This window comes from Dermacentor albipictus, chromosome 8, assembly GCF_038994185.2.
Source record: "Dermacentor albipictus isolate Rhodes 1998 colony chromosome 8, USDA_Dalb.pri_finalv2, whole genome shotgun sequence".
NCBI classification, from domain to species: domain Eukaryota; kingdom Metazoa; phylum Arthropoda; class Arachnida; order Ixodida; family Ixodidae; genus Dermacentor; species Dermacentor albipictus.
In genome coordinates this window covers 119676512-119702056 of record NC_091828.1, presented here as the reverse complement: position 1 = coordinate 119702056, position 25545 = coordinate 119676512, and the positions used below count along the sequence as shown (strand labels likewise).

The following is a 25545-nucleotide window of genomic DNA, read 5'->3' as shown; positions in this document are numbered from 1 at the left end:
TGCTAAGTTGTAACGCGCGGGTAAAACGGTCCGGAGATGCTGCATCGCTCTTACCCTCGTTCCACATAAGTTAAGTAAGTGAAACTTATTTCCTAAAATATCCATCTTAGTGGAACTTCAGAGCGAGATTAGGAGCATAGTGCTGCCATTGCAACGGCGAAGCTGTAGCTCCGGGTATCGTGGCTGAAAACGCCATACTCGATATGCAGGGTCAAGTGCGGGGTGCGGTTCCCAGGATTCAACGCTCGAGGCGTCCATTTGGCGAGTGAGATCAGAGCGAGATCAGCGTCAGGCGAAAGTTGCGTTATCGAGGCTGACTGCGTGACGTGATGCTTCCTTCTGAACTTTTGTTTGCTTCTTTCCACCATGTCTACGACGTTGCTTTTCGTTCACACTGCAATAGTGTTTTCCGTTAAGGAACCAGGGTATAGAGTGCGTCAGACAGGCTCTCCGATGATTCTTGTTGGTGGATATGGTTGTCAGAGGCGGACTTTGTCATCTTTGGCGAGTTAGTGTTCAGTGACACGCCAAAGATTGCAACGCCGCCTCCGACAAAGATATATCAACTTGTGGAAACGTCGGCCAGTCTGTTTGAAACAGCTTACCCCGGTCCACCAAATTTTTACGATTCACTGTGCTCCCTCCTATCTCTAGGCATTCAAGGTGACTTTGAATTCTATGTTCATTAACAGCACAAGCATGCCATGAATCAAAGGTACATGTGGAAGACAGTTAGTTGTAGTTTTTTTATTACATTTGTTGCTTGAGTTAACGTTCTTTTTCAAGCTGGTTACACTTCACCCTTCTCAACCAATGCAAAAATTTTTTGTTTTATTTTTTATTTTTGGGTCAGCATTTATGACTGCACCCCGATGATTGAGCCATTCCCCAATTTGGGTGTGTGACGGTCACGTCGAGAGGTAAGTGCCACTCGAACAATCCAGCAACACTGGGTCTTGGCAGCAGCTTCCCTCATGATAATGCGTTTAATTTTATGTCAGGGACAACAACCTTTCTATATTTATATTTTTTGTTGTTTTCTATGGATATTGCGCTTTTTCTAAACTTTTTGTTCAAATTTATGTAGAAAGGGGGGACGGTGGACTCCGTTCAATGTCGCTTATACTGAAATTCCAAGTGCTTCAAATCGGCGACGAACTTCCAATGGGTGACGAAATTCCAATCGGCGACGAACTCTAGGACCTTGGGCGGCCTCGCATTTGACTTTGGCTCCGACTAGGCAAAGGAATGCTTTGCATTAAACGAAGCACATTAGAGAAAGACAGGTCCTTGCTATCGGGTAACGTATGAACCAGAGGCAGTCTATTAGATCACTGTTCATGGATGGTCACCCGTTTTCTGTTGTGGGTATGGACCATATACATTCGGGTAAAGGGCAACATCATAATTAGCTAATCAGATATTTTTAAGGATTTATTATCATAATTATTTAGCGTAGGTATTGCAGAGCACTAAGTTAACGGGAAGCAAGAACTTGTGTTTCCATTGCAAACCTAGGCCAATAGCCACTCGTGGGTGCTTAAGGGCTACTACAGCAACAACAATGTGAAAGTTTATATCTCTTCAGTAGTGAATTTCGGACGTTCTGTCCCCAACGATGTTTCAAAAACATGCGACGATGACGCTCGCATTCACTGCGAGCTGCTACACGGCCGTTTTATGATAAGTCAAATCATTTTGATGCCGCACGCGGGAAATTTCATAACATTCCCCTGCGTGCTGCCCTCTGTGGTTGAGTGCGTGAGAATACGCTTAACTATAGACGACGAGGAAGTGGACGGCGCCGAGCAAAGCCGGCTTCGCGGCACAGTTTTTCTGTCTGTAAGTACGAAGCACAAGCATTGCTTTTGCGTGAGCGTGGTTCTCAAATGCCACCAGCCGACCTAAGGCAGCTGGTGGCATTCGGTCCTGGTGGCAGCTGGTGGCATCGCACCCAAGGCACCCGTTAATCGCGATGGAAACCGTGCGCACACTCAAAGCCCCTTCGCGCTTTCGTCACCGCCACTGGCGTCGTCGTGATGTCGCTGCACCGTCGGCGCACGAAGGCCTTCAGACATGCGCAGTGCGGTTAGCTGCAGAAATGACGTCACCGAGAGGACGCAACGTGAGGCTCCGCTCATTCGGTTCTGCAGCGAGGACAGCAGCAGGGCAGCTTGCGGCTTCCACTGCTGGCATGAGTGATGTGCGCACGTACAGGCACCGACAAAAGTGTTATACTCCACGCAGCAGGAGCCGGAGCAACGGATGGATGGATGGATATTATGAGCGTCCCCTTTGGAACATGGGCGGTGGGTTGCGCCACCAAGCTCTTGCTATTATACTGCCTAACGTCCTACCTAGGTTAAACAATGAAAAAAGGTAAAAAAACCACTCTGAACTACCACGCCCAAATTTTCTGACGCCCTATTGCGAACTGTTCTTTTGTACGTCTCCGTCTTTTGTCGTTTCCCTACTTTTCTTCCACCAGTCCTCCAGTCGCCTCTTACCAATGTCTATTGCGGACATGTTTGCTTTACCACTGCTCCCTCTGAACCCAAGGGCTTCAAGGAGGCCAGTGGTGCCTAAATCGACCGCTGGGTAGACGTCTTCACATTCTAATAAAACATGCTCCGTAGTTTCCCTAGCTTTACCGCAACAAGCACATGCTTCTTCTTCCTTCTTATACCTCGCTTTATAGGTGCGTGTTCTAAGGCATCCCGATCTCGCACAAACTGCAAACTGCATCGGTAAACTGCATCGCAACGCCATCTACAGGCAGCATCTGGGATCGAGACAGCCAGTGGGTGCCCTTTATTATCTGCAGGAATGTCGCTTGACTCGTGTCAATGTATATGGCGCCGCGATGCAGTGTGCCGCTGCTCCGGCTCCTGCTGCGTGGAGTGTACCACTTTTGTCGGCGCCTGTACGTTTGCGCTCCTGCTGAGCAGCGGCGTCATTATTAGACAACCTTCTGTGGCAATGAAGAGGAAGCTACGGAGGCAAGGCGCGCACAAGTGAGAGCGCTTCTGAAAAGAGTCCCGTGTTTTAATCCGCGTTAGTTTAGGCTGGGGAAGAAAAAAAAACACATTTTTAGCAACACATGGGTAAGACAAGCTCCAAGCGTAAAAGTTTACTTATTTTGCGGCTTTTCCCTTCCGTGTCTGGGCAAACGCGAAACCATTGCACGTGCAAGCTGCGTCGATTCAGCGTCTGTTCGGAGCAACTAAAAGCACGGTCAGATCTGCCGGACTACTTGGCGCCGTAACACGTGCAACAGCTAGGCGCCCGTAGGTGACAAGCTATAGGAAGTGTAAGGTTGTACGAACGCTGTCGAACTGAAGTGCAACTTAACCTAAGCTAACCTAACCTAGGGTATACGCGGCAACGTTTTTTAGGCGAGCGTCGACGGCGGAGTAGCCCTGTAGTTCAGGGAGACTACGCGCAAGCATGCTAACACGACGCACACGCCATGGCCATGAATTTGCACTAACCCCAATCTTTGCCCGATCAAAATTTTTCAAATTCAGTTATTTTCCTAGAACTGTGGAAGAATGGAATTCTTTGCCGTCTGATATATTTTGTTCCAATAATTTTCTCGCTGAGTTGGAGTGTCACCTTCTCTCTTAAGCTTTCTTTTTCTTTTTTTTCTTTTTTCTTTCTTTCTTTCTTGCTTGCTTTTTGTTGTCTGTTGTTTTGTACATTCATGTTGGATGTAACCCACACCTGCTTGGGCCACCACATTGGCCTGCAGTATATTGAAATAAAACAAATAAATGCTTACATGTAGGCTTCTTGCTGCAGTCCACTTGTCCTAGAATTGATGCGCCAGCGAATTTTAGGCTCGCTTGTATGCCTGACGTCGAGTGGTTTAGCGTGCTTGAAAAAAACTTTTTTTCTCCCTTCAGATCGGACTTTGTGTTACTAGTTTGAGGGCGAAACCTAAACATCTAGGGAAAATGTTATGGATGATTCCAATATCAGACCTTCGAGAAAGTTACATTTAAGCTTGAAACAAGTAGCTTTTATTTTCCAACTAGCCTATAGCGTTTATCTTAGTAGAGAAAATTCATTAAGCTGTGAGCGTTAAGTTCGACGCTCTTTGAGAGGGGAAGGGCAGATGTACTGAGCTTTTGTGGGTGGAGCTTGTTTGTTATTTTCAGGTTATTACCGGCGATATATATATATATATATATATATATATATATATATATATATATATATATAAACGCTGGTCGAAAGCGGGAGGACGATGACGTGGTTTTGGTTGTGAAAGTGAGCACATTGTTGACAGATGGCATCGCAGCTGAGCAAGAAATGGGGGCTAGCAGACTTTTCAAGCAGGGCTCTGCGTATGAAGGCTTCCAAAGATGGTCGTTTTGCTCTTCGACGCTATTGGTGCAAGCACTCGTGCAAGTACGTCGGTGTCATGTAGTGTACCAGAACCCGTAGGTTCTTGTAGGCGGCAGCCGTCTTTTGTGGCTGGGACTAAGCAAGGGAGTGAACGACCACGACAACACCAAGCCTGTTCTTATCGCATGCTTGCCGCTAACGTTCGCTCGTGGCGGCCTTGTCATCAGATGCGTGCCCAGCCATCAGGCGCACAGGTATTGCGCAGGCCGCCCAGGTAGCGCAGGCTGTGCTGACATACATGTATGGCGATGAGGGGGGGGGGATAGATATTAAAATGGGGTGTCAAACGGGTCGAGTTCGTTCAAGCGTAGTTCTCAGGTTTATTATGACGGCAGCGCTATGGGAGCGTGGTGGCACAGAGGAAAGAGAAGCTCACCGGACAAGTGCTGAACTAACAACTGACGCCGGCGACTGGCCAGTCGTTAGTTTAGCGCTTGTGTTGTAGGCTTCTTTCTCTCTGTTTCGCCGTCCCCGATGCGCTGCCGACAGAATGAAGTTCGGGTTAAGCGCGCTTCCACTGAACGCGGTTCTTAGAGTTAAAACAAAAAGACAAGTCCCGTCTATAGACTGACATTTTTTTTTTTAGAAATCGACAAGCAGTCTCAGAAGACTAAGAGACCACCCTTCCAACTGCCGTTTACGCTTGTTGTTGCATTTCTTACAGAGAGCCGACTCTTGATCGAAACGATATTTCGTGGATATCGACTGCTCCCGCTCAAGGTTTTGATAAGACCATGGTCACCGCCATGAACAACGAAGCGGGCACTACGACGGGGACGATGACTTCGACGTCGACGATGACTTCGACATCGACGATGCTCGGGAGCTCTCTTGCCACTACCAGTGAGTTGCAGCACTTTTATGTGGGAATGACAGCAGTCAGTGTACACTCTTAAGAAAATTTACACCTTTTGGGGTGTATATTTGCCACGCAACAATAATCATCTGTCTTGCTTGCGTTTCCTTCCTTGAAAAACACTGCGCGCGCTACTTTCCTGTCGAGAATGCTCTGTCATGCTGATAACGTGCATGTCATCCGTGACATGGAAATACCGGGCTCGCCACGTTAAAGAAAGGAAATGCAGACAAGACAGATGACGTTTATTGTTCTGTGGCAAGATACGTCTCAAAGGGTGTAAGCTTTTCTTAGAGTGTGAGTGTATGGATCGGCCATAGCTTCGCGTTGCAAACGTCAAAGATATACGGAAAAATTTCGCAGATCCGATGCACATTTTGGAACTTGTGTCGAGAGAATCATTCGTCAAGGGGCTAATTAAATGTCATAAAGCTGTTCATCCTCTTCAACTCGCTTTTCAGCATAGAGATTACGTACCTGCCCGTGAAATAAGCTAGGCTCTGAGACTCCTACCACGCAATACACGCGATGCACGCAACCGCGAAATGTGCTGCCTCCGAGATCGCTCCACTTTTCGCCATGACATCTCGTGGATCAGCTCCGTTTACTGTTGCACCATCTCCAAGACCGGCCCTCCTTACACGACAAAAAACGGGACACACGTGTAAAGCCAAGGGAAAGAAGGCATAAAAGGCTTCTCTTTGATAAAAGAATGTTGCACTTGAAGGCGCATTTCTTGCTCTGACGATATTTTGGGTACCGTTCGTTGTTTCCCTGCGTAATACCGTAGAGAACCGAGTCGAAAACCTGTATATCGTTAGGAGTAGCACAGATGGGGCGAAGTAGAAGCCATTTTAAAACTTACATTCTGGGTGTTCATGTGCCAAAAGCCCGATTCGATTATGATGCATGCCATATAGTTTGGGGTTCCGGATTAAGTTTTGATCATCTGCGGTTGTCTAACGTGCACCCGATGCCCGCTATGGGAGTGTTCTCACATTCTGCTCCCACCGGAATGCGGCCGCCGCGGCCGGCATCAAATCCGCGACTTCGAGGTACAAAGCCGATTCGTTAGGTGAGCGCTGTCCTGTGCGAGAAAGACAGCAACCGCGTCGGCAGCCCCGGGTGAGCAAACTCTGGGGATTTTTCGCTTAGTAAGCTTAGCTTTAAATACAAGTACACTGCAGGTCCCAGGCACTGTGGAAAGACTCATCATTATGACCATGCATAATATTCCACTAGCATGGCATGTACCGCGTGCAACGCTGCGCATGTCTATCGTCGTGACCACTCTTGCGACTATAGACAGTTTTAGTTTCACGTACGTAGAGGCTTTGCGTGCGTAGAGCTTCCACATGTCAGCAGTGCGCATGCGTAGAACGTAGCGGGCGCGCGCGCGTCTCACGGACGTACGTGAGATTCAATTCTTTGCGTGCGTTTCTTGCGCACGTAGACAGCTTCGCGCGGGAGTTCCGCGAGATCACGAACAAGCGATAGCGGGCCGCGCGCGCGCAGGCGGCTCGCATCGAAACACGGCGACAGGATTGAATTGGCTACCGCCGTGTTCACATTTCCCGATAGATGGAGCTACGGGGTCCCTCATGGCGTGCGTCGCGTACGTGTAGCTCAAAGCGTTTCAGATGGCGTGTACGTAAGGTACGTAGGCTTTTCACGTTTGCGTACGTGAAGCCTCTACGTACCTGTGACTAAAACTGTCTTATGTTTCGCGACGTCTTGTAGCAAAAATCTGGCTCCGTAGATGCCTAAGGGCTCATGACGTCGGGCAGGTAGGATGCTGTGTCTCACTGCCCAGCACCGGTACCGCTCGAGAACTGGATTTCTGAGCGTACTTTACGCCTAAGGCTTATGAGTGCGCTGTTATGATCTATTAGGATCTATATACTTATAAATGTCATAAGCCTAGATGTTACGATCACGCCCTCAAGTTCAGACTACACTACTGCATTCGAGGACCTAACCTATTTTACGCTCAAGAAACAAGCTGGATATTATCGTGGAACTATTGATCTGTACGCTTTTGTACACTTTTGATCTGTACGTTTGTTCGTAGCCTTTTATTACGCTTGACACACAAATAAATTGTTTCCTTTCCTTACTAAGTTGCAACTGCGCACGCTTTAAGTGCCTTCAATGATAAGCCATGTCGTAGCAATATAAAAAAAAAGCGCTAACTACTTTCTAACGAATTCTTGCAGACTTGGAGAGGAAAGAGTAAGTACAATCACGTCTCTCTGCTCCTGAAGCGCTCTCAGCTCTTCTGACCGCCCTGATAATGCCCCCTATGACCGCCCCCTATGTAATGCCCTAACGGGCCCTTAGGGTACTCAAATAAATAAATAAATAAATAAATAAATAAATAAATAAATAAATAAATAAAATTCTGCCCCTGATTGGGTGACGTCGCGGTTTCGATGTCAGGCGATGACGGACAGGTTCCGACGGTGCAAGAATGCAGAAACAAGCTTCGCATATGCATGCAAATACATCAAGGAATGTGAAACTGCACACAGGAAAAACACAAGGAACCGACACTTCTCGTTTCAAAGCTTGCGTTGAAGACAATCTTTCAAGCCACGTCACCTAATCTGAACCTCCATTTTTCTATGTGCCCATCCGTCATGTAATGCCACGTTTCTGCGACTTTCGAGTTATTATGAATAAGTGAATGAATTACTAAAATACCCCGGCCCGTTTCAACGAATTGAACATGTAGCGCTGAACTCGGGGCGTCATGCATTTTCGCTATAAAATTTTCGTGCACGGCGGCCTACGTTTTCGTTCCGATTACTTTAAATGAACATTGCACCTTTATCGCTCCCTTGTCAGTGCTCAAGTTTCGCGAAAAGATGCCGCTTCGATAAAAAACATTTGGTATATTTGTTTCCGCCCCCCCCTCCCCCCGCTGTCGCGTATTTTTGCGTCCTGGGGTGTAGGTTTTTTTGTGCGTAAAGTCCGATTAGAAATTACTGCGATGCCTAACGATGAAATCGCTCACTGTTGTTCTCGTGCCGCAGGCTGCTTCGGGACGCCAGATATCAGCTCATCGTCGCAGCGGTCATTCTCCTGTTCATCCTTATCGCTAGCGGCGTGATAATAGCCATCAAGATAAGTACGTGCAACCTCGGGTCCAAACACTCGCTCAGCAATTAAAGAGTGTGAATCTGAACGATAGCTCGGCGCGACGGGATTGGATAGCGAATTTATCGCTAGTGTTGATGGCTGTTTGGGCAGAGAAAGGTGCCGGGTGCTTTAGAGTGACGTTCACGAGGAGGGACCCGCCCTTGAACACTGGAATGATGAAACACTGGAATATCGAAAAATTTCGAACCACTAATTGAACGTTGTCGATTCGGTGCTTGAATCGTACATCCCCTAATTGAAGATGCGAATATTGTCACGTGGTCGTGACGTCAAAGAACACAGTAGCAATATTGTGAAAGGCAAAAACTAGCTTTTATTGGGCGAACCTGTGCCCACAAAACACACTACACTTAAAGCACAACGAGAGCGGCGAACACAGTCGGCGATCGTCGTAAATCTGATCAGCGGGTCAAGCGCGTCTGCTTTTATACAGCAGTCGTCGAATGTTCCAGACTAATCGTTGGGATCCGCATGCCTTCTACAAAGTTCTACATCATTCGCGTCAAGCGATGATATCAGATAACACAAGGTTCGGTGACAACAGACAGCGGATAGAAGCATCGACAACTTTCCAGAAACTTCGGATAAATGCAGGCGCGTCCCGCGCTGTGCGATAACATTTGCTAAGCGGCAAAACGCGTCGCCCGATAAAGATAAGTACACGTGTCAATATTGTTTTCGGGACTTCATGTCATCGACTGTATGCGATTAAACGAGGAATTGAAGCATGTGTTTGTTGGGACCCACACACATCTGAGCTTATAAACAAATTAGAAAAAAATCCAGACTAGGGCAGTTAGATTTGTTCTTGGTAACTATAGCCGGCAGCTTAGCATGACAGAAAGCAAACTTAAACTCAAATGGCAAGAGCTGAAGGATCGTAGAAGGCATATCAGATTAAAATTTTTCCACGATATTTATTATTCTAAAAAAGGCATAAACCGCGAAAAATATATCCAGGCACCACACTATATATCTAGGCGACTTGACCACTGTTTGAAGGTCAGGAAATTTTCTTGTAGGGGTGACGTCATCCGTTATTCTTTTTTTTAGTTAGAACTGTTCGAGATCGGAACAGTTTGCCACCGAGGATTGTATATATTACAGAAAATGATGCTTTTTTTCACGCGTTGAAATAATTTGCTGATGTATTCATTCAAGTTTGTAACCTCCCTGCTGTAATGCCCTACGGGGCGATGCAGGTAACTAATAAATAAATAATAAAATAATAAATGCGATATTTTCCTTCGCATACGCGGTGGACATGACGCACCGTAGAGAACGCGGCGTCACTCAGTCAGCCTAACCTTTCCGCCTAAACACTCGCCATAAAATGTTGTTTAGACACGGCATTCGTCAGTGGGTATTGTTTGGTACCATTTATAGATGTGGCACCTAGGTCCTCTCATTGAATCAATTCAATATAAGTTGCACTGCAGCATACTGCATACAATAGTGGCACCATCTGCCGCATCAAGTCGAACTAAAATAAGTTTACTTTTTCGTTTTTTTCCCTCGGCCGTCGCCTAACACGGCACATATGCCTGGTCGCAGCGGTATATACAGATATTAACTGTTCCGATAAGTCATCCTTATAAACCTGTAATGCATGACCGCGTATATTCAATAGTCCTGAGTTGGCGAACGATTTGTTTAGTTGTTCCTGTAATGCTTTCTTTTTGTGGTTTCGATAAACGATACTTTAAATGTGCATTGCAATCGCCAGAAATGTTTATTGTTGTTAATTCTAAGATATCAAAACTATTTGATAATACTGGTGAGGAGCTTCTACATTATTGACAAATTATTTCAAAAAATTTCAGTTTGATTCACTTCTGGCACTGTTCGATTCGTATTTGATTCAGTCTCAAAAACAGCTGTTCGTGCGCCTCTACTCACGTTCATCGACAGGGGAAAGGCTCCGCTCCTCAAATGAGTTATTCTGGGGTACAATAACGAAGTCGTAACATTCATCCATCAATATTTTTTACTTTGAAATACACCAACAGTTTCTACGCATAGAAAAGAAGAAGACAGATACCCTAGAACAAATCTCTGTCTCGACATGTTTACAAAACAGATCTTTCTCAAATGCAACAAATATGATTCAAATGAGTTCAGCGTCTTTCTAACGATGACATTTACGTCCGCCACTTGAATAAGCAAATTAAGGTTGGCGCCAATCAAATGCTGCTTAAGACTTTTTTTTTCTCAGTAGAATGACTCTTTGAAACATTTACCAGTGTCAGGTTTCTATTCCATTCGATTGTTTCCGCATGGTACTTGTAGAAGCAGTGGGTAGCGGTATGTTTAGACTAGTGGTATCGACGGCATGCCGACTGCGGCTTGACGGTGGCTCGGATTCAGGAAAGGAGTCACCGGAAGAGGACACGCCTGAAAAGACTGACCTCACGCTCAAGGTGCCCGCTTCCACCGTCGCCGCGTCTTCCGAGGAACCAGGAACCAGGAACGAGGAACCAGGAACCACCAGGAACGAGGAACCACAAGAGATCGAGGAGGCACCGACCAGTACAGAGTATACAAGTAAGTGCATGTTGCCACCTGTGCGGTCTCACCTCCGGTGGCGGTGGCCAGCGTGTTCACCGTGATTGCCACATACAATGGTTAGTGCTCGCTTTATATCCTGCAGCCTGAGTGATACTTATTTCAGGCGTCTTGTAAGACGGTGCATCAAAATTAACTGCACTCACGAAAAATAGACGCGTCGCATCATCCACTCTTGAGATGCTTGTGATTGGACCTTTGCTGGAGGTTCGACTAATGAATGCAAAATGCTTTGGGGAAAGAGGGTCGGAAGATAAACGTTTGGGGGTGTTTGTTCTCAGTGCGGATATGCGGATAATGAATACCTTCTTCCGCATGCGGGATAGCCGAAAGTGGACGTGGACGAGCCCGAACGGCGAGACTAGAAATGAAATAGACTTCACACTCTGCGCTAACCCTGGCATCATACAAGATGTGGACGTGCTCAGCAAGGTGCGCTGCAGTGACCACAGGATGGTAAGAACTCGAATTAGCCTAGACCTGAGGAGGGAACGGAAGAAACTGGCACATAAGAAGCCGATCAATGAGTTAGCGGTAAGAGGGAAAATAGAGGAATTCCAGATCAAGCTACAGAACAGGTACTCGGCTTTAACTCAGGAAGAGGACCTTAGTGTTGAAGCAATGAACGACAATCTTGAGGGCATCATTAAGGAGTGTGCAAAGGAAGTCGGTGGTAACTCCGTTAGGCAGGATACCAGTAAACTATCGCAGGAGAAGAAAGTTCTGATCAAGAAATGCCAATGTATGAAAGCCTCTAACCCTACAGCTAGAATAGAACTGGCAGGGCCTTCGAAGTTCCCCATTAAGTTTGCGTTAAGTTCCAGTGCTAAATTTTCGCAGTAGCTGGCCCATTGTCTTTCAAGCAACACGCCATTCCACGGCCAGACGTGGCAGTCACTAACGATGGAAGCCATGCAACCGTTATGCTAGGGAAACCGCGCAGCTGATAAAATTCGCCTCGTTGAACACGTTCGCTCGGTGGTGGCTATCGAAAATCTGATGCATAAATTGGCCGAGATATTATTGTTATTGAAAGAAAACTGCTTTAAAACAAACCTGCGTGACGCTGCTTAAAGAAAACGACCGCTCCGTTCGCAAATATTACCGCTGTGCAATTTGAATTGATAAACGGCCCGGACTGGAATCGTTATCAATCGGCTGCTGCTTATCGCACGTCAGTGAGGTCTCAAAACCTTTATTGAAATAACAAAGTACAGACTTTATTAACAAAATTCCGATAAAAACATTGACCTACCCATTTTGTAAAAGAAGAAAGAAAAATATCACATGTTATTTACCAATGTTTGTCGGTTATTATAAGTACATTGTTAGAAATCATTTTTAATCGCATTGCGCACTTCTTGCAGAAAGAACACGAATAAAAGTATACGACAAGATTACAGAAGCTCCACGTACGCGCTTCATGTTGGAAGGTGCTGAGGTTGATTTTTTGGTCTCGGTGGGGATCGCTGGAACGTGAGAGAGTTCGGAGCCTGTGACGTTTCCGTAGTGTTCAGCGGTACAGCTTCAAGACTGAGGAGGTACTGTAGCAAAGCTCGTTTTTTTGTGCATGCATATAGAGCACCATACTAAGGTACGGTTTGGGCTCGCATGATTATTGAACATGGGATGTGTGAGCAGGCAGACCTATGATACAGAGTATCGTTAGTATTTCAGGTCCCCTGAATATACCCCCCCCCCCCCCCCTTCTTCGAATCTTTCTCAGAATAGAACAGGCGAACAAAACTTGTTATAGCGAACGCAGGCGTTCCCATTGCTTTTGAAGAGGGGCAGCATTCGGCAAGCCATGCCAATATGTCGAATAGCAACGGCTACATGAGAAACAGGCTAGGTGTGAAAATGGAATGGCAGCTTGTTATGGAAGACTGTAGGAGTAGGAGCAAAGACTTGAGGAACGGCAAGCGCTCCGTGTGGTATGAAATTGACAGTTTTGCAACTAAGACTGTGGCGCCGTTTCGAAGGAAAGACACGGAAGACCTTAAGAGGTCCTCTCGAGTTCGGAATGTTTTACTGAATATTGAGAAATGAAGTTTCGAGTCGTGGTTATCAGATCGCATGGCACAAGGACACTCTGCACAGAAACAACAGATCGTCTCTACAATTGTATTAGTTTTTATTAGTTTCTGGAATCAACAACTCGCACTAACAGTCCGCGCTTGCAGAGAGGACCTTGGACGCCTACCCGCTGCTCTGTACGTACGGCACCGAAACGAACGGGTCCACCCTGTTTCCCGACGACGGCCTGTGCGACTTGATTTTCTACGACTCGGCCTACAAGCACGGCCGGAACCTTCCGACCTTAGCAGCCAGCCTCAGCGAAAGCATGAACGCAGTCCTGTCCGCTTCCTTAGGCTACAAGACGACGGAGATCGGGATTGCCTTCGCGTTCGAGTGAGCGTCTTCGATTACACCTCGCCATACGGTGAATTCGCCGCCTCTCACGACTGCAAACGAGGCGAAGGACAGGGTGGGAATTCTCACTTCCGAGAGGGCAGCTGGACGGCATACCGATTACAGCGTACCCCATCGGAAAAGCGTGGCCTTCGAGATTGCTGCGGTGATCCATGCGCCCCTGCGATTTCGGAGGCCACGATTTCGGATGCCAACTGGCTCTATGAAGTGAATGGTGCGCGCACGCCTGGCACGAGAGTGTAAGAGCCCGTCCGCGCACTCTGGTTTTCATTAGGGCGAAGACGGACTAGTGCAACGGGCTAGTAATGGTCAACGTTACCATTGTATTTCGCGCCTCATTTCTCTATGCAAGCACCTCTCTTCACCCATTCTTCGATCGACAAACATCGAAAATGTTTCCATTCTTGCGATATCAGTGCGTTGACAACTCGCGCAGTGTGAGTTCGCATAGACTGCTGTTTGCATTTGGGCATAGCTTGTGAACGGCGTAAAACGTAAGAACGAGCATTGCACTATGTTGAATCTGTTACCTGTGCAGGAACGAGCATAACAGAATATTACGCGTTGCTTTGGATGACAATAGAAAAATAATTTCACGAACCGCGTTTAGTTTTAGAGTATTTCATTAACCACTTCGCGAAAGCATTAACCACTTCCTCGTTGGATATGCGTGATTTTTTACAGTGATAGCTGGTGTGGCGTAAGGTTAAGAAGTCTCAGAGCAATACGCGACGTCGTTTGTTGCGGTACAAATTCACAGACATCCTAAATACATTCTGCAGTGTGCTTCCTATACGCTCCTTTGTACAACCATCGTTGTTTCACCGGCTGCTTCCCGATTTCGACAGCGATAGCTATCGCTTTATCGCTGCTATATGGAACAAGTGAAGAAAGCCTCACTACAGCTATTTCAAGAATTTTTCAACAACACTAGCGACACCACAGTAGGCGGAGTACAATCCTCCAATTTCGATGACGATGAATTATCCCTAATTCCTTCACGCTTTCTCGCGCTACCACCTTTGTTGCTGAAGTTGGTGTTTATAGCAATAGTTTTTATATAAGCTCTCCAGCGGTATGGCGGCTGCATGGAGCGTTGTTGCAAAATGTACCAGGTACTGATTATTATGCCATAATGTCCAAGTGTTAAACTGAAAGAATGGACAAAATGAGATACCTTTTTATTAAAGAATAGCTTTAACACAAATATAGACTTAACACGTATATTGGCCGACCCCTATAGATTGGGGTCACCGAAAAATAAAAATCAAATAAATTAAAACCTCAATCGGCATCGTCCTCGGTGCCATCGAGTGCTTTGGATATAAAGCATTCCTTCAACCCAGTCTGGATAATCCCTGCTTGCAGATTGGGCCGGTGCAACGCGGAGAAGCTCCGTTAGCTCGGTGCTCTTGCTAGCTTTGTTCCTGAATGTAAGTCGACATTCCTTGGTCAGGGATGTAGATCGGTAGCTCATTTTGGGTAACATGAATAAATACGTGGCTCGGTCAGACTGGGGTCATCAGTTGCCTCCCTACGTCATAATTAACATCTTGGTCTGGCCTCAGGGATGACACAGCCGCACCTGGTGTCATCTCGGAAGCCATTAACTTGTCCAAATCATGTTTTCGTTCTCTGTACAGCGCTAGTGAGCTTCGCTTAGGTTTCCTCTATGCGATCTGCGAAGTGTCTCATTGGAAGGCGCGGCTAGCTTCGCTCAGTGTATGGTAAGTTTGTTCAGTTGTCACTGTGCAGGTAGCATTGCACACAGTACCTTCTAAATGTTTATACAAAATTTCCTGAAGAAACGTTAGGTACATCGTTAGCGCTCGTTTCTTCTTTGATGTTTGGTATGTTTGGTACTTGCGCAGTTCATTACAACCATAACATGTTCACACATTGATCGGTCAGAATGAATGCGTGCTTCCTTTAGTATGGTCTCGTGACCCACGTTGTAACATTAAAACCTGCATCAAAGTGAAATCTGAAATTGGGCTATAGGTTGCTAGAATAAAGATAAGAGGAAACTACAGAACCGTATAGATAGATCTTTGAATGAAAAACAGCCTTTCGGTCTAGACTGATGCAATGCCTATTTTTCTCCTGCCTTTTAACCCCCGTCAGTCACATGGCCACGCTGCTTAAGGACATGAAAGCAGACAGGTTTCTCGAAGCGTTCTGGGACCGGCACGCCTACCACTTCGGCATCGTCGATATGCCGGATTTTGGCGTCGAACACAAGGACATCATCCAGGTGTTCGTCGTGCTTAAGGTCAGAGTGGGTGCACATAGTGACCCAAATCTCCCAAAAGTAGCAGCTAACGCCCTGTTTAATTAGCACTATCCTTGTATGAACAAGCATGCCCATCAGGGTAAAGAAGTACGCACTTGACATTGTTTCATTCAAAAATCAAACGTACAAAAATGGGAGGCAAGCTTATTTAGAGCCGGCTATACTAAGCATCGTAATCATTCTCTATCACACCCTGATCGTTACGCTTGTTTCATATGCTCATAAACTAGACATCTGTAACACCACCTGTCGCCTTTTCTGTGTCATACCTTCACTGCCATCATCAGGATTCGCTTGTTAATTGACTGTCGCGTACTCGCTGACTTGCTTAGTCACTTAATCACTACAACGTAACTCCCTTACCCCTCATGTACTCTCTCGCTCACTTTGCTCTCTCACTCGCCCACTCAGCCACTGTGACTGGCTACTTAATCAGTAGTCTCCATTGACTCACCCGCACCAACCGGTCCGTTTACTGACTCATTCGTTCGATACTTTTCTTTCCTTTTACTTTGTAATAGGTATTAACATAATGTTTTGTTAGCTACTTCATTAACTCTATTGGTCAACCTGATGTGGTGTGTAAAAAAGTAGGTACACTGATTATGCATTTTCCTTTATTCAGGAGCTGAGCGCCTTGGCTCAGAAGAATCCCAACGCCAACGAACCGCCTTACATCGTCCTAGGAGCCGTGCCCTTGAAGCATGCCGATGACTACGCTTCACGAATGAGGCGAGTAATAGAACATAAATTCAGTGAAACGTATTCCGTCTGGCGCTGTTCAATGGATCCTTGATGGAACTCGGTGATCGCGACACCCAGACTAAAGATTAAGAATCACGGAAAGAACGTTTGTTGCTCTATTGTTTCATTGTTTTCGCACTCGTTTACTTTCGTTCAGATGTGGCCCCGTAACAAGCAGAGAAATTTGTGTCTTACTGCAGTGGGGTTTCAAAACTTGAGGCATTGCGCATAGGCATTACATAGAAGGTCATTTCACGGCCGAGAGCTAAAGAAAGACGAAATAAATGTGAACAACGTCATGGTCATGCGTAAAGCTGGCTAATCAGTCTGCATGCGATAAAATTTTGCAGATCGCACTAGCGAACATGCCATTTGACAAAAAGGCCAAGAACAAAATGTGCGGATGGTGTCTGCTCGTCTTCCTTCCTTTGCCTGCGTGGTAGGCTTCGGGTTTAGGAAAAATGTCAAGTGCTTGGATTTGAGAAACTCTCTTCAAAGCTGTGCACAAGTAGTTTTCCTGGACCAGAAAAGAAACAAAGTTGGTCATCTTAAGGACGCAGCGTGAAGGACACGGGAGACAAGTTGACAAAAAACCGCTTCAATTAGTGGCGTAACGGTTTCCAGTGCGCCTGTATCTTGCCCGTGGTGGTGGTAAACTTTATTCAAGGGGGGAAGGGTAAAGGGGGAAGTGGCTGAGGGATTGGGCTCAATGAAGGCCCTGGGCCTCCTTGGGCTTCTCCACCCAGTCCACCAGTTCAAGCTGTCGGTCGACGTCCCCGGAACTGAGTCAGACTGTCCAGTCAGTGCCGCTGCTGACGGGGGGCTGAGAAAACGGGAGCGAGGTGCATTCCCACATTATGTGTGTGAGTGTTCCTGTTTGTGAACAGAGCCTACATTGGTGACTTTCCTTGCCCCCTGTGATTTTTTTAATGTGCTTTGGGTGTGGGTAAGTTTAACAAATGCATTGAATGACTCTGGTTGAGTCCACTGAGCAGGGACTTGAGTGATTCGCCTGCCTGCGGTTACATCTTTGAAGCTTCGATGAATCAGTTCTGCGTCACACGTCAGTTGCACATATATCTTTCCTCGCAGGGACGTGTACTCGCCCACTTTGTTCATATCTCAGGGCCACTTCGCTTTCGGCGACAGCGAGGTTCCCGACTGCAGGGTTTACCCGCCCACGATTCTGACGAAGCCCCTTGCTTCGCAGGGATACCTGTACGACCTGGTACGTGAACAATGCGGCACTTTTGCTGTGCGAATATTATGGACCTTTAGCGTGTCCGGTATTCGGGCAAGCGCGGGCGGTTTTCCGGTTTAGCGGGGGCGTCAAGGTGAGCGGCCAGATCGGTGGCGCCAGCTGGTGGCGCAAAGCTCAACCACACAAACACAGAGCTAATTACTGTATTCTGCTTAGCTGCTGGGGTAAATTTTCGACAGTGGCGTAATCGTGTTCACAATTACGCCACTGCCAAAAATTTGCACGAGTGGCGAAGCAGGATATGGTGAGTTACTGCAGTTTTAGCTATGCGTTTGTCTGGTTGAGCTCTACAACACCAGGCGGCTTCACCGCTCACGTTTACGCCCCGACCATCCGGTAATCCGCCCAAACCGCTTCCGTTTACCGGAATAGCGTACAAGCTAAACGTCTCTATTAGTGAGATTTAGCGTGTCCGGTATACCGGTACACGCACTGGCGTTCGCCGTAAAACCGGGTTACCGGACGTTTGCAGTGACATTTCGTGACAATTAGTTTACCCGCAATCCTTTATAGACTCGAGTTTTTTGTGTTTCATGGATGTTCTTGCCGAAGAAAGAAGAATGCGGAAGGCAACATGTTCGCGATTACGCCACTGCCAGAAATTTACACCAGCTGCGAAATAGAATACATCTGATTATACTGCAATGTCATCTCTGCGTTTGTCTGGTTGACCTCTCCGCCACCAGCTGGCGCCACCGGTCCGGACGCCTACGTTTACGGTCCTGGTAGTACGGTGTCCGCAAGCGGTAAGAAGTGTGCGGACGAAATAGAACTCTCCAATTATCACTTATAATGATTCATAAAATTGGCTTTACGAAGTACGCCAAGCTCGGATCATGATTACTGTGCCGGATTCTTTTTTAAAGCTGTCAATGTGCAGGAGTACACCTTTAGAGAAAATCTGTCCTCTGCTATCTCGTCCTGTAGCCTCTCGTCCGGGGTAACAAATTTGGGGCCGCGCGTAGAGTCTTGCCCACCAAAGCTCCCAAATTTGTGATAAAGCTTACGAATTTGAGTGTATTTTGCTATTTTACAAATGTTGCGTCAACGTTTAAAGAAAAATAGGTTCCGTCAGCGAAAAAGCTTTAAATGTGCCGAGGAATTGGGGGAGATGCGCAGGATGACAAGAAATGCGTACAAGAAAGAAATTATGACAGTATTTGTGTCGCCTTCTTGTGCCAGCACTAGTTACCATTGGCTAAGGGCTACTTGTTTCCAGCTAGTACCTTCGGAGAAGTTCTGAAGCACACAAAATGGGCAACAAGGTCGTTGAAAGCGTCACTCTCGTCTAAAAATTAGTTGTTGCTTGTCAGTATAAAGGTAAACCGTCGGAAATAAATTGTGTATGTATCCCCTAAAAAGGCGTGTGCTCAGAGCAAACTTTAAAGGGACCGACAACTACCCAGAAAATGTAACGAGATTTTAGTGAATATAAAAAAAAAGACCATGATACAGTGAAGGGCTCGACATAAATTCCTCTGGTCAAATAACATAATGGTGAAAAAGTTGTGGTCACTGACCTGGTCCAGGTGAAAAAAATAAACAGTATGTTTCGGATACCGTGTGCTTTGCTTGGACACATGCGGTGGATTTTCGGTGCGAAAAAAAGAAAAAAATGTTTTCCCCTTCACATAAGCAACACCTTACCCTGAATTTAAGGCTAAGAGCCGGGATGGTTGGAAGCTAGATATTCGTGACATTTGAAGCACCCGTAAGAAAATGATATACATTTGAAGATAAAAAAATCAGTGTCATTCCACTCTGTAAAGGTGGTTGACCAGCGAAGCTGTATATGTTGGCCCCTTAGTGGCGAGCTGACCATTGACGTGGGTCAGGCGTCGTATGCACATAAACGGAACTCGAGGCGCGACTAGTCGCCGCTCAGATTAGGGGGCAGCACTGGTACATCTCTCCGGCGGCAGTAACTATTTTTTTTTACTAAGAAAAAATTGGCACGCAGAAAGCCGCAATATACTTCTAGACAAATATTTTTGCCGATCTAGCTCTGCACAATGTATTTTTTTTAGTGTTCATTTAAGTATCTTTTCTTTCCGTAGGGTTTGTTTAAGATGACATTTAATATTAACGACCACGAGCCCGAACCGCTCATTTTGCCGCCTCGTCTGTTCCTCGAACAGCTAAAAACTGGAACGGCCTTCCTGCTGACATTGCTGACATCGCTTGCCCGTCTTTGTTTCAACAGCATGTGACCGATCACTGTGCATATAGCTAATGAGGCATACATAACGTCGAACTTATGTAATAAAATACGTTGTGGGGCTAGTTTATGCATAGCTTTCAAAAGATGAAGCGCCAACGGTGACAGCACACTAAGAAGGAACAAAGACAGGGCAAGGTGCTGTCAAAGACAGGGACAATGACAGGATGCGCCTTGTCCTGTCTTTGTTCCTTCTTAGTGTGCTGTCACTGTTGGCGCTTCATCTTTTGAAAACTGATGTAAAACCCACCGCCGATGTAATATCCCCTCCTCGGGGAGTCTTTAAGGACAATAATTTGAACTGGGCTGAACTGAAATCGCTGCGTTAAGATGAGACCCGATCTTCTCCGTTCCAGAAAGATGCGGCGAACGCCCTGAAGAAGATTCAGGACGAAGGCGGATCGGCGAAGTGGCTCCTGTCTGTAGGCATGAAAGGACGCTGGACGAAGGTCCATCCCGGTGCCCCGTTTCACCCGTCGAACCCGTGCTTAAGCGACTCCCAGGCCGAGCCCTTCGGAAACTACGCCCAGGTGCGCCCCTCCCCCTTTTAACGCGACAGCGTTAAGGAGCTCGTGTCGCAGAAAAGCCAGTGTCGTCGGCGTCGGTGTCGACGCGTTGGCCGTGAGCAATAAATCTGGGAAGGCACTTCACAAATAATAAAAAAGAACTTGCAAGATGGGCTGAGTGGCAATCGAACCAGGGTCTCCGGAGTGTCAGACGGAGACGCTACCACTCAGCCATGAGTTCAATAGTTAAGAGAGGGACAAAAGCGCCTCTAGTGAATGCGGTGTTGCCTTAGAAAAGCGCCGTAGAAAGTAATACTGTGGTGTATATCGGTAATTATGAGCATGTAAATTACAGAAGTTGCAGTTACACGAGTAGCGAAGTACGTTTGAGCTACATTTCTTCTGCGCTCTGCGCACACGCAGAGCCCTCTTGCGGCAAACACAGAAGACCCCCTCCTCGCAATGTGCGGCGCTTCCCCGACACGTGGCGCGCCACTCGCCCCATGATCGCACCCCCATGATCGCGTCCGCCTTCGTGGCGCGTCGCGGCCCGGATCTCCGTGCCGATCGCGACGTTTGGCTCGCGTAGATCGTTTGAGTGGGCGGTGCCAACGGGGTGCGATAACGCTGTCGCGTTCCATTCTTGAAGGCGAAGCTTAAGCGTCCTCCAATTTTTTTTACATCGACGACTGTCAAAGGCCCACTGCAACCGCGTTTTGGGAACGTGCAAAATTGTACAAAGGGATCGTTCCTGATAGTGTGCGAAGAGTTAATTAAGGGAACATGATACATCCACCCATTCATAGCAAGTGATCTAGAGGAAACCCATACGGGTTCCACGAAAGAAAAGCCTCGCAATTGAAGGAGAAATCGTCCTGGTCCGGGACTCGAACCCGGCACCACCTCCTTTCCGAGTCCTGTGTGCGACTTCACGGTGAACTCAGGATTGCTGCAGATTAACCTGAACTTGACTGCAAGCCGCTGCATTTAGGCTGCCAAGAGCAGGACTGAATGACACTTCATGCAGGAGCGGCGGGTTTCTGAGCTGCCTTGTTCACATCAGCCAGGCTCAACCAGCAGAGCCATAACACTATCCAGATAAGAAGTAAAACACAAGTCACGGTCTTGTAGTTTATCTACATAGAGTCGGCTTTAGAAGCGAATTCACAACCAAATGAAGAAATTGAACGATAAAGAAAGCTATAGCAAGGTTAATTAACCAGTTGAATTTGTCCTAATGGATGGATGGATGCGAAACTTTAATAATTTGTCCTAATGGAAACACGTAATAAATCTTCGTAAGCAAGATTTGTTATAGTTCTTAAACCTGACGAACACCTCATACACGACTACTCTCCTACGCAGTATTTAGAGTTCTGCGGAGCATATCAAATAATGGAGTAGTACATTCGCACACTCCTTGGTTCCTAAAGACCGTACGTTGCCTTGTCGTGCTCTGTGTTACAGGTTTGTGCCGACAGATACCTTAACTCCAGTCTGAGGTACTCCGATGCGCTCGAGGCCATGTACACATTCCACGTCGCGCGTCGGACGATGTTCATGTATGACGACGAGCAGGGACTTTGCAGAAAGGTATGTCGTTAGTGACTTACACTTGCTCACTGAGACTGAAAGCGCATCTTCGGTCGTACTTATATAGGTCTCTGAAACGCAACAGAATATTTTTTTACCGTTACATTGCTTTATATTACTGAGACTGTATTATACAAAATCCAGGGATCCACACGGCAATTCTGCCATAAACAAATGCCCAGTATACATTTGTTTTCCAAACCGTACCAACATTAAAGCACGGAGGGCATAAAAGCAGCCTACAGGGCGGGTCTTCCCAAAATAAAGGTCGGTTTGACTAAATGCAAGTTCCCCTACATGTGCCCCGGAAATGGAATACTTAGCAAATTTTTGCATTGCCGAATAGTCCAGTACTAAATACAGCGTTCCGGTAACTTAAACGTGTTATAGCACGCTTCTTTTTTTTTCGCTCTTACTAAATAAAAGACAGTCGCAGTTGTTTGTAGTCGACGTGTCGCGTGGCGACCACCCGGATATCCGCAACCACGTGATCTGGCTTCGCAGATGTGCTACATCAAGTCCCGGCAGGGGGCGCTGCGATTCGGCGTGGCGGCGTACGACCTCGATTACGAGGACTACAACAACAACTGCGCGGCGCGCAACCGGTTCGGCGCCTTCAGTCGGCTGAAGATGGTTCGCAGGATCGTCGACTACTTTCGGAGCTCGCCGGCCGGAGGCGGCGACTGCGAGAACGACGTCCCCTGCGCCTAGGGACGTCGACCGATACCCCCTCCCCCCCCCCCCTGACTCACCTGCGGCGCATAGCGTCGGCAAGTGACGTCAAGTCGAGTATATAGCGTCGTATCGAGTGACGTCACGGCGCGTAGAACTCGATCGTTCGAGTCACATTCGCGGGCTTTGAGTAAACCCCGCTGTATTACGAAAGACTGTCAATTTTTTTTGTTACAATTTACAAGCACACTTGCGATTCATAAATTTGTTTACTTTATTTATACACGACGAAGTTGTTCACGCGACGACACTTTATTTATTTATACATCAGCGCTTGTGCCTCGTCCTTGTTCCTTTGTGGTTGCATGTGCTAGCACTGTTTTAATATTCAAATTAGGTATGCACCATCTCGCCCAGAAAGAAGTTTTAATGACGAGGTGTCCCCGTCAGCTTTCTTACGTGCCGAAAACCGTGATCTGATTACGAGGCATGACGCAGTGGCCGGCTGTGGTATATATTTGATCACCTGGAGTGCTTTAACGGGCACCTAAGTTCAAGTGCACTAGATTTTTTTTTTGCGCTTGCGCGGCTGCTCAGCGTAGCAACATGGCGGTGTCCTTGCGGTCACCTATTTCAACTGGTAGGCGTTATGGGGAGCTTTTTCGTCCAGAGTTGCTTATGTTAGCTCTGTGGAGATGACACGAAAGGAGAAAAGCATAGCAACAGAAGAAAAAAAAAACATGAATGAAATTGCTGGCGGAGGCAGCAGGTAAGGTAGCATGAAAGTGTCATGCCTCTTAAAAAGTGAGGTATTTTAAGATTCGGAAAACGTGCAATAAAACGAAGTGGAAAAGAACTATCGTTGGTGGTGGCACATTGTCCAACGCTGGTGATCATCAATAGATAGAAAAGATTGGGACGTTTTGAAAAAGCATTGTGCCCGATGATACAGCGCATTAGTAATTGTAATATTCCTGTCCCTAAGAAGGTTAGGCCGCTTAGCGATATTAGAACTGATATGTTACAAATTGCATGCGTTTTTTTTTTCGAGTGAAAGGGATCCGTGTGCCCAGGGGGGGATTGACCATGTAAAATAATTAAGCATTAATATCAAGATCTGAAAGAAATTTGTGAGATAAGAATCAGATCTCATGAGAATTGCAATAACGTGTCAATATAAGTAATAATAAAATAACATGCGATGAAAATTGCGGTACAGACATGAGGCCTCTATCAGCTCAACCTGCTGAGTGCTTCGACAAATTTGCAAAGTGCGTTACAAATTTTGGCTGCTTCCAAACTGCGCAGCCGCGAACGATAGCAAATTTTGAACAGCCATCCAGAAGGCGAGATGGTAAAGATGGCGTCCAAGAAAAATTTCTCGGATAGAGGCAAGTTTGCTACGTGAAAGTAGGAGGAGGTCCACGGAGCAAAAGTTACAAATGGAGAAGCCAGCTGGTCAACCTAACCTTTCTGCACCTTCCACGACGTGACGCAACCCTGCTGTGTCGGCTGTGGGTAGGAGTAGCATTCACCAACTACTACAGCTATCGTATTGGAATGGCGGATTCACCAATGTGCGCTAGGTGCAAGTGTGAAGAGACCATCAGTCACCTTCTGTGCCACTGTTCTCGCTTCGATAATCAACGTCAGACTCTCCAGTGCGCCTTAAATAGACTGGATGACCGGCCATTTACGGAAGCGAAGATCTTGGGAGCCTGGCCTCACAGTTCATTGGCCCAGAAAGCAGTTCGAGCGCTTTTTCGCTACCTGAGGGCAACAGACTTGAGTGCCCGACTATAGACATCCTACACTTAAGTTCTCTCTCTTCCTCTTTCACTCCCCATTCCATTCCCCACGTGTAGGCTAGCAAACTGGACTCAGTCTGGTTAACCTCCCTGCCTTTCCGTCTTCCCTTCTCTCTCTCTCTCTCTTTCTGCGTCTCGGTGGTGGTGGTGGTGGTGGTAAACATTTATTGCTTGAGCCTTTTTGCAACATTACTTGTGAGGGGGCTCAGGAGCGCGTAGGGTGTCCGGGAGTTTGTGGCCCTCGGCGACCCTCAGAGCCCAGTCCACCAGCCGTATTTGGTCGGCTGGGTTGGAGCTAGACACCGCGGTCTCCCATCCCTCGACGTCGCTGAGTGCGTCTAGTGATTCGTCCATACTAAAACACTTGATAGTTCCTGCGCATCTAAAACGTGTTGCTTTGATTTGGGTATCTACGTACAAAAGTTCGTTTTTAAACGAAACTGCTGATTCATTGCCAGAAAACGTTAATTTGCGGCCCGTTCCTTCTTTTCTTACCCCTTACAGCTCAAATTACGGCGGCTAAATTTTGGAACTGTTTAATTATGAAAGCCTTAGCAGACTTACCGCTGACATGCGTCTCCACAATAAAGTACCTGCTAATTTCCTTGCGTAGCGAATTCCCCCATCCGAGGGTGTTTGAGGTTTCGGTCTGACTGCTGAATGACTCTGTAAATTCAATAAAGCAATAAAGTGTATCCTGTCCTATCCCATCCCTCACAAGGTGATGTTGCCACATTCCCTCCCTTACCTACATCGACAAGTCAAGTTTGGCACCATCCCCGCGTCTTCCATCTTATGGCCGCGTTAGTGCGGAAAGTAATGGAATGTTGGAACTACCTTTTCGAAACTTGGGCATGGACTTAACAGAACCTCCTATTTCTTTGTTCAAGGAGTCCACTCTGTGATTCAGCCACAGGGATCTTTGCTTCGCTGCCCAGGAATATCTAATGAAATCCAACCGAATGAACCATTAACGTTGCATAGTTTCCTTCTATTGTGCAGTTTCAATTAATGGTTATTGGTT

General features: G+C 46.8%; 1 protein-coding gene across 1 annotated transcript; it reads left to right on the top strand.

The window, feature by feature from the left end:
* The first annotated feature begins 213 nt into the window (after positions 1–213).
* LOC139048569 (uncharacterized) lies at positions 214–22994 on the top strand. The gene is made up of 12 exons (XM_070522985.1): positions 214–265; positions 5075–5253; positions 7483–7498; positions 8302–8396; positions 10796–10972; positions 13177–13405; positions 15551–15698; positions 16345–16451; positions 17556–17691; positions 20299–20472; positions 21916–22041; positions 22546–22994. The coding sequence occupies exons 2-12, from the start codon at positions 5145–5147 to the stop codon at positions 22750–22752; spliced, it is 1524 nt and encodes a 507-aa protein (XP_070379086.1). The 5' UTR covers positions 214–265; positions 5075–5144; the 3' UTR covers positions 22753–22994.
* The last annotated feature ends 2551 nt before the right edge of the window (positions 22995–25545 follow it).